General features: G+C 44.5%; 1 protein-coding gene across 3 annotated transcripts; it reads left to right on the top strand.

Annotated features, from left to right (window-relative positions):
• Window positions 1–954: 954 nt before the first annotated feature.
• LOC110257696 (melanoma-associated antigen 10) lies at window positions 955–6555 on the top strand. Of its 3 annotated transcripts, none has more exons than XM_085007131.1 (5): window positions 955–1288; window positions 1781–1939; window positions 4312–4400; window positions 4532–4611; window positions 4905–6555. In XM_085007131.1, exon 5 carries the CDS (start codon window positions 4923–4925, stop codon window positions 6027–6029), a length of 1107 nt encoding a protein of 368 aa, XP_084863257.1. In that variant the 5' UTR covers window positions 955–1288; window positions 1781–1939; window positions 4312–4400; window positions 4532–4611; window positions 4905–4922; the 3' UTR covers window positions 6030–6555. The 3 variants fall into 3 exon arrangements, with proteins under 3 accessions (XP_084863257.1, XP_084863258.1, XP_020935538.1); XM_085007132.1 differs by having other exon boundaries at window positions 965–1288; window positions 1499–1939; XM_021079879.2 differs by lacking the exon at window positions 1781–1939 and having other exon boundaries at window positions 965–1288.
• The last annotated feature ends 8809 nt before the right edge of the window (window positions 6556–15364 follow it).

The raw sequence follows: 15364 nt of genomic DNA, 5'->3' as shown, positions 1-15364 counted from the left end.
CCAAAACCTGTGCTAATAACCACCTGAAGCTATTTTAGTGTGTTAAAAACAAATGGAGATCAGCCTTGAAAATTCCCTGAGCAGACAAAACCAGTTTAGTAATACAAACAAAGCTTAATTTAGCTTATTTTGCAAGACTAACCTGATCTGGGGTTATTTCTTGCTTATGCCTCTGGAAATCAGAAGCAAAACTGCTTCCCCAAATCGCTATCTGGTTATCACTAACAAATTTCTTATCATTTAAGAAAATTCAAATATTATAACCAATCACCGTGAAGAATAAACAGTCACTGCCTTCCCACTGTATAAGCTGCTATATAACAATAATACTCCTGAGCCTCATTCCACGTTTGGTTTGAGTACTCTGTGTTCACAAACTGTCTTTTTGGTGTGAGCTCAATAAACTTTTACTAATTACTATTTCAGTGATCTGTTGAACTTTTGACAAGTGACTAAGGACTGGCCTTTCAAAAAATTATTTTAATAGAAGATAGAGAATGCACTGGAAATAGAATAGGAACTATCAGCGTAACCCACACACACAGTAAATGAAGGAATTCCTTCATGAAATTATATATATATATATACGCACATATATATACACACACACACACATATATACACACACATATACATATATATACACACACATATATATACATATTCTAAATATACACTTGGTAGAGACATAAAATATATTTTTTTACTAGGAATGAGGATTAGGAAAATGAAAGTCAGTTTTCTGGACTCTGAAATGTTAGATAACCTCAAGTGAGCAGGACCTCCCCAAAGCTGCTACTCAGCTGTCTCTTCTGTGCAGAAAATGATTCTTTTAGAACAAAATGTTTCTGAAGTCTGGCTGGCTGGTGAAGAGACTCCATTGAAAGGTTTGCTTCTTCTCTGACCCTCCCCCATGGTCAGGGGTGCTGCAGCTCCTCATCTAGCACCTAGTTTGCAACACAGTGATTCTCTGCAAGAGTTGCTGCTGAACAAATGCTGGGAGCAGACAGGAAGGGAAGCTCTCCCATCCAGCACTCAATCAAGGACCCAGGAGCCAAGTTGAGGACCCTCAGGAGTGAGGACAGAGGTGGGGGGCATCCTCCCACAAGGTCAGGAGAATCCAGCTCCACTCCTGATGACAGCCCTGGGAGACCCCGGACAGATCTCTCAGGCTGTGAGCCCCCCTAATTTCTGCCTTGGAGGGTACTCAGAGAAGTGAGAGCCTTGGCTGGAAGCGGCAGGTTCAGGTCACAAGAGGAAGGAGTCTCAGGACTTGCCAGGAGACAAGGTAAGGAGGAAGCAACCTCCCAGACGGAAGAGAGGGGTCCCAGCCTCAGCCTGTCCCTGCAATCAGCCCCTTGTGACCCCAAGTCGGAGGGATGTGGAGGCCCCTGACTTCCCACTGGGGGAGAAGGGAATGCAGGTCCCAGGAAAGTGAGGCTTGGATAGAGGGGTATGTCTTCAGATCAGCACAAAAAGGAGTCCCAATACTTGCCAGGAATCAAGACCAGGACCCTGAGGAAGGACTGAAAGGACCTTCACATTCAGAACAGAGGTTAGCCCCACCCCGCCCCTGCTATCAGATGCAGCCTGACATGGTGGCCTCTGCCTTTTGCTGGAGGAGACTGTCTCAAGGAGGAGAAGGTATTGATCTGAAGGGGCTGGACTCAGATCAGCAGAGGAGAGGGCCAATAAAATGTCAGTATTCAAGTTGAGGATGCTGATGGAGGATTGAGGGGACAATAGATTCTAAACAGAGGGGACTCCCCACCCCCAACAGAAACCTGCCCTTGCCGTCAGCCCTGGGAAGCCTGGACAGTCTGGCCTGATATAGTAGAACATCATTTCTGGCTTGGGAACCTGAAGGTGGTTGGCTTGGTCTGAAGCTTGCATCCTTAAGTGAGCAGAGGGACGAGTCCAACTCCTGTCAGATGTGAAGGTAAGTAAGGACCCTGAAGGAGGACCTAGGGACCCCAGACCACAGAAGGGTATATTCTGGGAGGCCATAGAGCTGGATGACCACAGGCAGCACTGTCTGACATCCAGGTCTTAGAGAGACTTGGGGACCTGGTGTAAGGGGCGGGGCCTCAGGTGGCAGAGGGGAGGGTCACGTGCTGAGTCAAGGTGAAGACCCTGAGTGAGGACTGAGGGGAACTGGGACCCCAAAACAGAAAGGGCCGTGGGAGGTCATGGGGCAGGATGACCACAGGCAGCACTTCCTGACATCGGGGTCTCAGAGAGGCTGGGGACCTGGTATAAGGCACCTCAGATGGACAGAGGGAAGGGCCCAGGTCCTTCAAGGAGTCAAGGTGGTGCACCCGAGGGAGGAATCAAGGTACCCTAGACTCCAGGTCAGACGGGACCTCAGAGAAGCCCGTCCGGGAAGTCAACCCTGGTGAGATGACCTAGTATAAGGTGGGGGGGTCCTCTAGGGGGTAGAGGGAGAATCTGAAGAACTGCTGGGAGTCAAGGTGAGGACCCTGAGTAAGACCTGGACCATAGAACAGAGTCAGCCCTGGGAGGCCACTGGCAGGATGAGCACGAGAAACATTTCCTGACATCTCAGAGAGGCTGGGAACCTTGTATAAGGAGAGGCGGGGCCTTAGGTGGGCAAACGGTGGGGGGCTCAGGTCCTGCAAGGAGTCAAGGTCAGTACCTTGAGGGAGGACCAAGGGGACCCTGGAGCGAAGCCTGCCCCAGAAGTCAATCCTGGGAGGCCCCAAGTACATGAGCACGTGGCCATATCCTGACTTCCTGACATCCGGGTCTCAGAGAGACTGGGGATCTGATACAAGGAGGGGCAGGATCTGAGGTGGGCAGAGGGGAGGAGCTCATGTTGACTGAGTCGGGTGAGGGAAGCATGGACCCCAAGTCAGAAGGGATCTCAGAGACGCCCTCCCCGGAAGTCAAACTCCCACCCACTCCACCCCACCTCGGGAGGGATGAGCACATGGCCCCATGTCCTGACTTCCTGACATCCGGGTCTCAGAGAGACTGGGTACCTGGTACAAAAGGCGGAGCCTCCAGGGGGCGGAGGGAGAATCTGGGGTCCTACTGGGAACAAGGTGAGGACCCTGAGAGAGGACTGAGAGCTGCTGAACCCTAGAACAGAGACTGCGTGGGGCAGCCCTGGAGGGTGAGATGTACACACTAGGCCTGTCCTCTCTTAAGCTCTGGGGGCTTAGACAGACTGGGGATTTTGTATAAGAGGCAGGGCCTCTTGTGTGCAGAGGGGGAGGGGTCCAGGTCCTGCTGGGAGTCAGGGTGACGCCCATGAGGGAGAACTGAGGGGACCTGGGACTACAGGTTAGAGGGGCTTAGAGTATCCCGTCCCTGCGCTCAGCCTTGGGAGGCCCGGGGGTGGGTGGTGGGCATGAGCACGTAGCATCGTGTCCTGACTTCATGACATCCGGGTCTCAGAGAGACGGGGGCCTGGCATTAGGGGTGGAGCCTCAGGTGGGCAGAAGGGAGGGTTCCATGCTGCCTGAGTCAAGATGAGGACTGGGAGTCAGGGTGACGCCCCTGAGGCAGTGAAAGACTGAGGGGAGCCTGGACTCTAGGTCACAGATCTCAGAGAAGCCTGTCCCGGAAGTCACCCCTGGGAAGCCACCCCAGGGTGGGAGTGATGAGCACGTGACCACGTGTCCTGACTTCCTGACATCCGGGTCTCAGACTGGGGACCTGGTATAAAAGGCGGGGCCTCCAGGGGGCAGACAGTGAATTCCAGGTCCAGTTAGGAGTTAGGGTGAGGCTCCTGAGGGAGGACCGAGCAGCTCCTGGACCACAGGTCAGAATCAGCCTGGGGATTCCCCGTGGGCGGGATGAGCACACTAGGCCTGTCCTGCCTTAGGCAGCTGCAGGGTCTCAGAAAGACTGGGGACCTGGAATCAGGGGTGGAGCGCCAGAGGGGGAGGGGCCCAGAACCTGCTGGGAATCAAGGTGAGGCTCCCGAGGGAGGACTGAGGGGACCCTGAACCCCAGGTCAGAGGGACCTCAGAGAAACTCGCCCCTGCATTCTACCCTGAGAGGCCAGAGGGCAGGATGACCACAGGCAGAACTTCCTGACATCCAGGTCTCAGAGAGACTGGGGACCTGATGTAAGGGGCGGGGCCTCGGGTGGGCAAAGGGGAGGGTCCTGTGCTGCCTGAGTCAAGGTGAGAACCCTGAGGGAAGACGGAGGGCAGCCTGGACCCCAAATCAGAGGGGATCTCAGAGACGCTCACCCCGGAAGTCCGCCCTTCCCACCCCCCAAGGCAAGATGAGCATGTGCCATAGTCTATACCCAAGCTGTCCCTTCCATTCCTCTTAAAGGAGCTCCAGGAACCAGAAGTGAAGGCCCAGGCGTGTGGCCTGCGTCCTCAAGTCACAGAGTAGGAGGCCCAGGCCGTGCAAAGGCAAAGGTGAGCAGAGGAGGGAGCCCTGAGGGGACCACCCACCCGGCAAGAGTCCTGTCCACCCCTCCTACCAGCACTGGGGGCCCCAGGCTGTGCCACGGTCTACACCCACAGTGGCCCCTCAATTTCTCTTACAGGGTCTCCAGGAACCAGAGGCGAAGGCCCAGGTGTGAGACCCACGTCCTTGTGTCACAGAGCAGGAGGCCCAGGTGTCCAGGTGAGGTGTGTGCCCCGAGTGTGTACCTAAGGGCTCCCCATCCCAGAACAGAGGGGACCCCACAAGGCCAAGTCACCCCACCCTCAGGGAGCCCCAGAACCACAAACTGCTCTGGCTGCAGCATGAGGAGCCACCTCACCTCCTCGTTCAGGATCACAGGGGACAGGCTGCCCAGGAGGAGAGCCCCTGTGAGGCCTAAGAGCTCCCCTAAGGAGAAGACCTGTAGGGAGGTGGCTACGGTGCTCAGCCCAGGCCCCTCGTCCCCATCTGTCACCTGCCCACATTCCTTTCAGCTGTCCGGCCCTCGCATCATGCCTCATGCTCCAAAGCGACGGCGCTACATGCTTGAGGAAGGCCATGAAGCCCAAGGCGAGGCACAGGGCCTCGTGTGTGCACAGGCTCCTGTGGCTGATGAAGAGGATACTTCCTCCTCCTCCTCCACCTCCTCCTCCTCTTTTCCCTCCTCTTTCCTTTCCTCCTCCTCTTCCTCTTGCTATCCTCTCATCTCGAGCACCCCAGAGGAGGCTTATGCTCTTCCTGGGACCTCGAGTTCTTCACAGAGCCCTCAAAGTTCCTGTCCCTCCCCCATGGCCGTTGCTTCTGCTCCATTGAGCCAAGCTGATGATGGCTCCTGCAGCCAAAAAGAGGAGGGTCTGAGCACCTCACAGCCTCTGCCAGACACTGAGTCCTTTCCCAAAAATGTGATTGATGACAAGGTGTCTGAGTTGGTGGAGTTTCTGCTCCACAAGTATCGCACAAAGGAGCTGACCACAAAGGCAGAAATGCTGAACATCATCATCAAAGACGTCCAGGGCCACTTCCCTGTGATCTTTAGTGAAGCCTCTGAGTGCATGCAGTTGGTCTTTGGCATTGATGTGAAGGAGGTGGACCCCAGCAACCACTCCTATGTCCTGGTCACCACCCTAGGTCTCACCTATGATGGAATGCTGAGTGATGAGCAGAGCATGCCCAAGACCGGCATTCTGATACTTATCCTGAGCATAATCTTCATGGAGGGAGGCTGTGCCCCTGAGAAAGTGGTGTGGGAAGCACTGAATGTGATGGGAGTGTATGCTGGGAGGGAGCACTTTATCTATGGGGAACCCAGAGAGCTCATTACCAAAGTGTTGGTGCAGGAGGGCTACCTGGAGTACCAGCAGGTGCCCAACAGTGAGCCCGACCGCTATGAGTTCCAGTGGGGTCCCAGGGCCCACATGGAGACCAGCAAGATGAGTCTTCTGGAGTTTTTGGCCAGTGTCAATGGAAGTGACCCCAGATCCTTCCCAGTGTGGTATGAAGAGGCTTTGAGAGATCAGGAAGGGAGAGCCCAAGCTAGAATGACCACTACAGATAATACTACTGCCATGGCCAGTACAAGTTCTAGTGCCATGTCCAGCAGCTGCTTTTGCCCTGAGTGAAATCTAAGGCAAGTTCTTCACTTTATGTTTTACGAGGTCAGTCAATGATCTAAGCAGTACAGGGCCAGGCTGGGGATGAGGGACTGACTCATAGTGAAACATTTTTGTGTTTTTTTTTCCATTAGGGTAACTTAGAAACTAATTTTTTTTAATTTTTGGCATTCAAAAATGTTGTTACTTAACTAATTTTTTTTTTAGCTTCAGAATCTAAGTTTAAGAATGACATTGGTCACACATTTATTGTTGTTTATTTAGTTTAAGAGAAAGAGTTTTGCTATTTTGTAAAATAAATTAGGAAGCCTTCCATTTCATTTGTAGTCTGTAACAAGATAAGATGGCATTAGAATAGGGATTTACTTGGAAATGTGAAATAACTTAGCAGTGAAGAAAAAAATTAGAGTGATTTCTTTTTTAATTCTCATAATTTTTAGTCCACTGTTCTATAAAATTAAGATATATACTTGGGTTTTCTTAGCTTATCCAAGAATGTATAAGAAATTAAATAGTAATAAATTAAATCTATGCTCACTGCCTCTTTTATTCCTTCAAATATTCACTGAGCCTCTTCTCTTTGGAAAGTCCTGTGTTAGCAGTGGGGGCATTAGGGTAAGCAGGACATACCCCAACCCATACAATGATAGACTTTTGGAGCTACACTTAGATAAGGAAGATGGTGAGGTTTTCTTTAAGACCCACAAAACAAGTAAAAGAAGGGGCAAGGTAGTGGGCCTTCAGGTGCAAGCACTGGAGTGTAAGTGCCCTGAGCCAGGGCAGCTTGGGGTTTGGGAAACTGCAGTTCCTTCTGTGGGAGTTGACTGTAATGAATCTGGGTGGTGGCAGTTGTCAGACATGCAGATGGTGTATCTTAGAAGTGAGAGAAAACCTTGGAGAGAAAACTGCCTTGGCAGTTCCTTTTGGACTGTGGATAAATAAGAGAGAAATCATTTCCTGGGGCAAGCAGGGAATTGGTCCAGTCCTCTTGTCCCAGGGCAGCTGAACACAGCACGAGAACTAGGATTTTTATACTTACCATCTGCAAGAGTTGCCACAGAAACAAGGGAGAATATCTTTTGAATGATGCCCAGAAGTCACTGTCCAGGCATTCTTTTCTCTGGCTTGGGAGAGCCAGAGCAGACTCCATTATAAGACATTTTAATTAGATTACCTTTAATGTAATTTGGCCAATTCTGAGCAATATATAGATTTTCTTTGGGGGTAAAATGAATGAAAATAGTGGTTTGGATGGAAAAACAGCTGAAAGGGATAATAGAGTTGATCTTTGGCTCAAATTCTAGGAGCTTTGAGTTGCATTCAGCTGGGGAAAACTCCCCTATACTGGAATTTTAAAATATATTCTGTAAGAAGGAAAACATTTCCTGAGTTTTATTTACAAAGCAGCATGGTTGGCTGATTTTGGTATTCTATATCCTATTGAGTTGAGTATTCTCTGAGATGTACTGAATAGCAACAACAACTTGCAAAGTAGAGCAGGGCGGGGTTGAATTAATAGTACAAATACAGCAGTCCTCCACTTATCTGTGAGGGATATGTCCTAAGACCCTCTGGATGCCCAAGACCATTGAAAGTATTGAATCCAATATATACTACATTTTTTCCTATAATAATGGATGTACACAGCATAGAGTCCAGGCAAGATGGAGTTAAAATTTATGCATTGTTTATTGCTGGAATTTTCTATTTAATATTTTCAGACCGTGGTTGACCATGGGTAACTGAAACTTCGGAAAGCAAAATGACAGACCAGGGGTGACTACTGTAATTGCTAATCATTAAAAATGGAACCAGGCACTGTGTGAGGTACTTTACAGACACAACATACATCCCAGTGGTCCTACAAGACAGAGTTTATCAAACCCACTTGCTTCACAGATGAAAAACCTGAGGGCACATAGGGCTTTGTGATCTTCCCATGATTACATGGTTAATAAGTGACAGGAGAGGGAGCAGATCCCTGGTCTGAATTCATCTGGAGCCCATGCTTTTCCCACCCCATCCAAGCCTGTTACCAGCCTTCCAACTCAAAAGCATTTCTCTTCTCACTGCTCAATCATGTCTCTCAGGTGACAAAAAGAAGGACCCTCTGTCCAAGGTACTAAAAGCAGGCCTAAAGGAGGAAGGTGCCACTGTGAAATCAAACACGACTTTAGTACTGTCTGTGAGCTTTATTAACCTAGGGTCCTTTTACCTGAGTCCTAGCGTTCCCAGAAAGCTGAGGTCCAACTTTCTGTCCAGTCCCTGCATCTTCCCACATGACAGCACCCACCCGCTGGTCTTCCCCTCTGTGCCCTTCAGTCCAACTGGATTCTGATTGGCTTTCCAGCTCATCACTGACGCCTCTTCTGAAATTTGTGCCACCCCCAGTGGAACAGCCCACATCTCTTGTCCGCTCCCTGACATTAAGCATTCCTACTCCCTGCAGAAGTTCCTGGGATGTCTCATCCCACTGCCCAATTACAGTGCCCCTTGACAGAAGTGTTTACATTGGACAGCAATGTTAGACATCTGGTCATTATCTCCAGCACTGTCTCAGGTATCTTTGACAAACTCTGCTTCCTTTTCTTCTTTTCTTTCTTGCCATATCTGCACATATGGAGGTTCCCACGCTGGGGGTCAAATTGGATCTGCAGCCGACAACCTACGCCACAGCAAAGCCAGATCCGAGCCGAGTCTGTCAGGAGCCAGGAATAGGGATCAGACAGGACATCCTTCAGCTAGTGAAGGGCACTGAGAGCATTCTGGGGAGAAGAATTGCCAGAGTCCCCAAAAGAGACCAGGTGCAAAGCCAAGTCCTGAGGGCCCCAGGCAGGCTGGCAGCCAGGGCCCTGAATCTAGAGTTCAGTGTAAGGGGAAAGGACCCTGAGGGACAGAAGTTGGGAGAGGGAAGGACACAGGACAAGGAACATGAATGCTGCTGGTCCCTTCATCCAAAACACCTGTCCACTGGGGAAATTTCTGAATCCTCCTCCCCTGTGGAAGTTGCCCTGTGGTCTGAGTGGTTGGGTGTATTGGATGAAGGGACCAGCGGCACGCCAGACACCCCACCTAACCTTAGAGCCTCCATACGTCCATCAGGAAGAGTACACTTGGATCCCTGCCTCCTTTGGGGCGGCTTCACCTCCCCCAAGAGGGCACCCTCGCTGGTGTTTCAGGGCTGGGGGCTGGGGACTTTCCCCCTGGGTGCAGGGCCACCCTCCATGGAGGTGGGGGCCATGTGAGTGAGTGGGGTTGGTGACTGGGGCAGACAGCTGGGACAGGCCAGAAACACCCATGAGCCATGGAAGGGAGTGTGCGGCTGCAAGGAGGGTGAAATTGGAAGGGGGAAGCTGTGGGGGGAGAGGAAATGGTACCTATAACTGTTCCTTATTCAATAAAACGGGAACAGAGAAGACTAATTTGGGTTTGGAGTTCACAGCAGCCCCTCTAGTCTCACCATGTTAACATTTATATGATGAGTGCACTTTAAATGCCTGTTACATGTGGGCTCACCTGGTCAGTGTGCTAGGTCCTCCAGTACAAAAAGGAGAACAGGTGCCCATACCCACTGTATCTCAGAATAGTCAAACACACAAACCAACAATATTATTCCATATCTCCCCCCTTAACCTTTTGCCTAATCTTGGTATATATTTTCCTCCTACAAATGTTATAAATTGCACCAGACATTGTTATTATCTTTAAATAGTCAATTATCTCTTAAAGACATTTGCATAAACAAGGAAATCATCTTTATCTTCACCCAAGAAGTTGCATTTCTAATGCTCTTCATTCCTTTGTGTAAATCTAGATTTCTTTTTTTTTTTTCTTTTTTGGCTGCCCCACTACATATGGAGTTCCTGGGCCAGGGATCAGATCTGAGCTGCAGTCATGACCTAGGCTGCAGCTGTGGCAACACTGGATCCTTAACCCACTGTGCTGGGCCCAGAATCGAATCTGAGTCCCAGCACTGCCAAGTTGCTGCTGATCCCATTGTGCCACAGCAGAAACTCCTAGACTTCTTTTTCTTTGGGGCCATGCCCACGGCATGCAAAAGTTCCTGGGCCAGGGATGGAACCTGCACCACAGCAGTAACAATGCCTTATCCCTAGTCTGTAGCCCACCAGGGAACTCCTAGATCCAGATTTCTATCTGGTATCATTTTCTGTCAGTCTAGAGGATTTTAGTATTTCTTTTAAGCATTCTTTAACATTTATTTTAGTGCATGTCTCTTGGTGATTAATTCTTGAAGGTTTTCGATTTCATAAAAAGTCTTTATTTCAACTTTGCTTTTGTAATGTATTTTCACTGAATATAGAATACTAGGTTGATGGTTTAATTTTTTAGTACTTTAAAGGTATGGCCCCACTCTCTTACTTTCATTGTTTTTGACAAGAAATCCACTTTTATCCTTATCATTGTTCCTCTGTGGTAAAGTGCCTTTATTTTTATTTTTTTCTTTTTTTGGCTGCCCTTTGGCATATGGAGTTCCCATGCCACAGTTGCTGGATTCCAATTCACTGTGCCAGGTGGGTATTGAACCTGTATCCCAGTGCTCCGGAGACACTGCCAATCTTTTTGTGCCACAAGGGGATCTCCTAAAGTGTTTTTTTTCCCCTCAGTACTTTTAAGGATTTTTCCTTCATCATTGATTTTAACTAATTTGATTATTATGGGCATTGGTGTAGTTTAAAAAATATATTTGTGTTTGACATTTTTTTTTAGCTCTTCAAACTTGTGAGTTTATAGTTTTTATCCCATTTGGACATTTCTCATTCATTTTTTCTATGTCTCCCTTTTTCCTCTCCTCTGGGGTTTCCAAATATGTGTACATATGTAACTTGAAGATGTCTCACAACTTGCCAACATTTTGTTAATTACTTTCAGTATTCTCTCTTTTTTTTTCTGGAAATTTTTATTGCTATATCCTCTAGTTCACTAATCTTTTCTTCTTACATGTCAAATCTGCTATTAATCCAAACCTATGTATCTTTTCAATGCAGACATTGTAGCTTTCATAGCTCAGAATTTATTTAGGGTGTTTTTTGTGTCTGTTATGTCCATATTTAGCATGTTTAACCTTTCCTCTTATCTTTTGAACATAGGGAACACAGTTATATATAACACGTTTTAATATCCTTGTCTACTAACTCTATCATCTGTCTCATTTCTAGGTCAGTTTAAATTTGTTTTTTTCCTCATTACTTATCCTACTTTCCTGATTCTTTGAATAGCTGACAATTTTGATTGGATATCAGATGTTGTGAATTTTACTTTGTTAAATGCTAGATGTTTTTGTGTTTCTACAGATAAATATTCTTAACTTTTGTTCAGGGACACAAGTTATTTGGAAATGGTATGATCTTTATAAGTCCTTTAAACTTTGTTAAGTAAGATAAAAGTAGTGTTTAGAATATGGCTAATAGTTCCTCTTTTCTAAGGCAAAACCACTCTGTATTCTAACTGAGCCCCATGAATTAAGAGGTTTTCCACTCTGACTATGGGAACAAGAATAATTTCCAGACCTGCATGATCTCTGAACATTTACCTCTGTGAAGCTCTCTCCTCTCTAGAATTTTGTCCTGCAAGCTCTAGCCACCTAGCATCCCTAGACTCCCAGGTATTTCCTCAACTCAAGGAGATAGCTAGGCTTCTCCATCATACACTGTGGTCTACCATCTTTCTCTAGGCAGTAAGCTTGAGCAATCTTAGGGCATGCCTCGCTTGTTTTTTCATCTCTCAGTGAACACTGTTCTTTGCCTGATATACAATAAATTGAAAATCATTGTTTCATGAATATTTTCTGATTTGTTTTTAGTTGTTTGAAGTAGGTATGTGACTTTGGTTCCTGTTACTCCATCATGGCCAGAATCAGAAGTCCTACAATCCAAATTTAAAACCTAAATTATTTACTTATGACAGAGTCTCAGTATTTCAACTTATTCAAATTAAAACTGAATTAAAAGACTGTGGGAACACATATATATGTTAATATAGACATACATACAAACAACTGGAAGTATAAACAGTGAAATAGCAACAATATTTTTTTCTTGCTTATAGAAATATAAGTGCTTTTTAAATTCCCTTATTTGTGCTTTCAATATTTCTAGCCCTTCTAAGACACATAAGAATTACCATTATAATAACAAAATACTATAAATATTTAAAAATATGATTTAGAGTACCAAAAATAAACACTCATTATCTATGTGTTTTGTTTGTAATATTGATTAACTTGTTCTTTTCAATCCCTGGCATGCTTACTGATTATGTAACTATAAAGAAACAAACAAAAAATCTCTGAAATCCAATTAGTAAGCTATGTGCAGTCACCCAACTTCTCTCAGAGTTTCAAATACAATCCTTCACAGGTGAAAGTCCACCTTGTTTTTAAAACCATTCCTTCAGAAAAATGAATAACATTTTACAATGGAAATTATATTTAAGTCATATAATCCAATATTTCCAGGAAGGATTGTATATAAGAAATATTAGCAGGAGGAATCATGATTATTTTCATTGTGTCATTTCTGTCTCTTGTCAAAACTTGTTTTTATGTCTCTTGTAACGTAATAAACAAGTTGTTATTTAAAATATGTTTCTCAGGCATTAATGCCACTAATTCTGAATCATGATTGAAAATATACTTTTTTGGAGTTCCTGCTGTAGCACGGTGCATTAAGAATCTGATTGCCATGGTTTAGGTTGCTGTGGAGGCCGGGGTTAGATCCCTGGCCCTGTGCAGTGGGTTAAGGATCTAGTTTTGATGCAGCTACACCAAAGGTTGCAGCTGCAGCTTGAATTCAGTCCCTGACCCAGGAACTTCCATATGCCATGGCTACAGCCAAAAATAAATAAATAAATAAATAAATAAATAAATAAATAAATAAACAAACAAACTGATTTTCAGAAGAATGAATCATAACAGCAACCCACATTTGCTTTAATGGACTATTATTCAACACATAGCTGCTAAGTTAATACATGATTTTCTTTTGGAAACTGAACACCATGTAAGAAGAATGGCGATTTTTAATTTTTATTAATACTTCTCTGCCTTAGATAATACATGCTTGGTTGTTAGCTATATCTGTCATACTTCTTTGCTGTATTGACAATTTCTCTGTTTTAATGTTTTCATTCACACACTGTCCTAATAAAACCATGAATGGTTTTTCTGATATTGTTATGATTCCATATTCTTGTGCCTCGGGAATTTCTTACCACTGTATTATTTGTTCTCTGTTCTTTTTCAAACTTATCAATCCTTGATTTTTATCAAATGATTTTGTTCCAACGATGTTTGTATAGATTTTCAATGTGAAAAAGTATTTGCTATGGAATAATCTTTTTGTTTTTTGGGGATGCACCCGTGGCATATGGAGGTTTCCAGGCTAGGTGTTGAATCAGAGCTGTAACCACTGGCCTACGCCATAGCCACAGCAACGCCAGATCTGAGCTGCATCTGCAACCTACACCACAGCTCACAGCAATGCCGGATCCTTAACCCACTGAGCAAGGCCAGGGATCAAACCTGAGTCCTTATGGATTCTAGTCAGATTGGTTACCACTGAGCCATGACCGGAACTCCTGGAATAATCTTATAATATTTTATCTTTTAAAAATGAGGTTCACATCCTCCAGAAAAAGAATAAAAGAGAAATAATAAACACCAGTATATTTACCAAAAGTTTGTTTTTTACAAACCTTGTTTTATTTTATTTTTTTCAGTCTAATTGTTTATTGATGGTATTGATTTTCCATGTGGATGATCATACGGCTTTACCTCCTTTTCATAGATATACTTTTCTCTCTTTTTGTTATTTCCTTTCTCTTGCTTGAGATGTGTCATGGTTGGAATGTGGCAGTCACCTTGGAACAGGTGAAGAACCCATACACTGAGAACAGAAGAGCAACAAAATAGAAGCAGCTGAGGTTCTAAAAGATTTTACCATAAATAGGTGTTTTAACCAATCTTGTTTTATATTTAACTAGAATTTTCCCCTTGCAAAATAGTAACTGTTCCTTATTTTTAAATATTATGTGTTTGCTATAAATCTATATAATTTGCTGGTTATTCCAAACTTTTTAAAAGTTATACATTACTACTACATCCTAAGACATTTATTTATGATTTATAATATGTGTTCTGTCATTTTTTACCTTTTCTGAAAACTCACGTGATGTATATCTCTTGTTCTATACGTAAAATTTCTTGTACTTTAACAAAGACCAAAGCCATTGCTTCTCAACAACTTTTAAAATGTCATTGGGTATTTCAGTTTCTCTGATTTTTTGAAAGAAACAGCTTCTGTGTGCCTTGATATCAATTGTTATTTTTCTAATTTCAATATCATTGATTTCTGCTTTTACTTATATAATTCCTATCCTTTTGTTGCCTAGGGTTGAATTTACTTTCCTTTTTATAGTTCCTTTTTAAAATAATTCACTGAGTTTTATTATATTTATAGTTGTACAACCATCATCACAACCTAATTTTAGAATATTTCCATCCCAAACCCCAAGTCCACCTCTCCCTCCACCCCCTACCTGTCCCCTTCGGTAACCATGTTTGTTTTCAAAGTCTGTGAGTCTGTTTCTATTCAGCAAATAAGTTCATTTGTATCTTTTTTTTTAGATTCCATATATAAGTGATCTCATATGATATTTGTCTTTGACTTACTTCACTTAGCATGATAATTTCTAGGTCCATCCATGTTGCTGCAAATGCCATTATTTCATTCTCTTGCATGGCTGACTAATATTCCATGGTGTATATGTACCACATCTTCTTTATCCACTCCTCTGTCGATGGACATTTAGGATGCTTCCATTTCTTGGCTATTGTATATAGTTCTGCAATGAACATTGGGGTACATGTATCTTTTCAAATCATGGTTTTCTCCAGGTAGATGCCCAAGAGTAGGAATGCTGGATCGTGTGGTAGGTCTATTTTTACTTTTTTGAGGAACCTCCATACCATTTCCCATAGTGGTTGCACCAATTTACATTCCCATCACCAGTGTAAGCTCCATCAGTTTTAATTTCATGTATTTTGAAGCTCTCCTTTTAGGTGTATACACATTTAGGATTGTTATGTCTTCTCGATGAATCCTTACATAATATTATGTAATGTTCCAGTTTATCCATGATAATTTTTCTTCTAATGAAAGTAACTTATTTTGATATCTATACGGTCATGCTGGTATTTTAATTTATTTTAAAATTTTACAATTATTAACAGTAAAATTACATTTTTATTTCAATGTACAGCTAAAACTCATGTATAGTTTCACGGAACCACAATGACAATAGGGATTCAAAGTAATTCCATAACT

This window comes from Sus scrofa, chromosome X (assembly GCF_054392235.1).
Source record: "Sus scrofa isolate SSC_HxYL_T2T_F1_AM1 chromosome X, Sscrofa_HxYL_maternal_Yorkshire_Landrace_v2.0, whole genome shotgun sequence".
Taxonomy (NCBI): domain Eukaryota; kingdom Metazoa; phylum Chordata; class Mammalia; order Artiodactyla; family Suidae; genus Sus; species Sus scrofa.
This window is presented reverse-complemented; position numbering and strand designations above follow the sequence as displayed.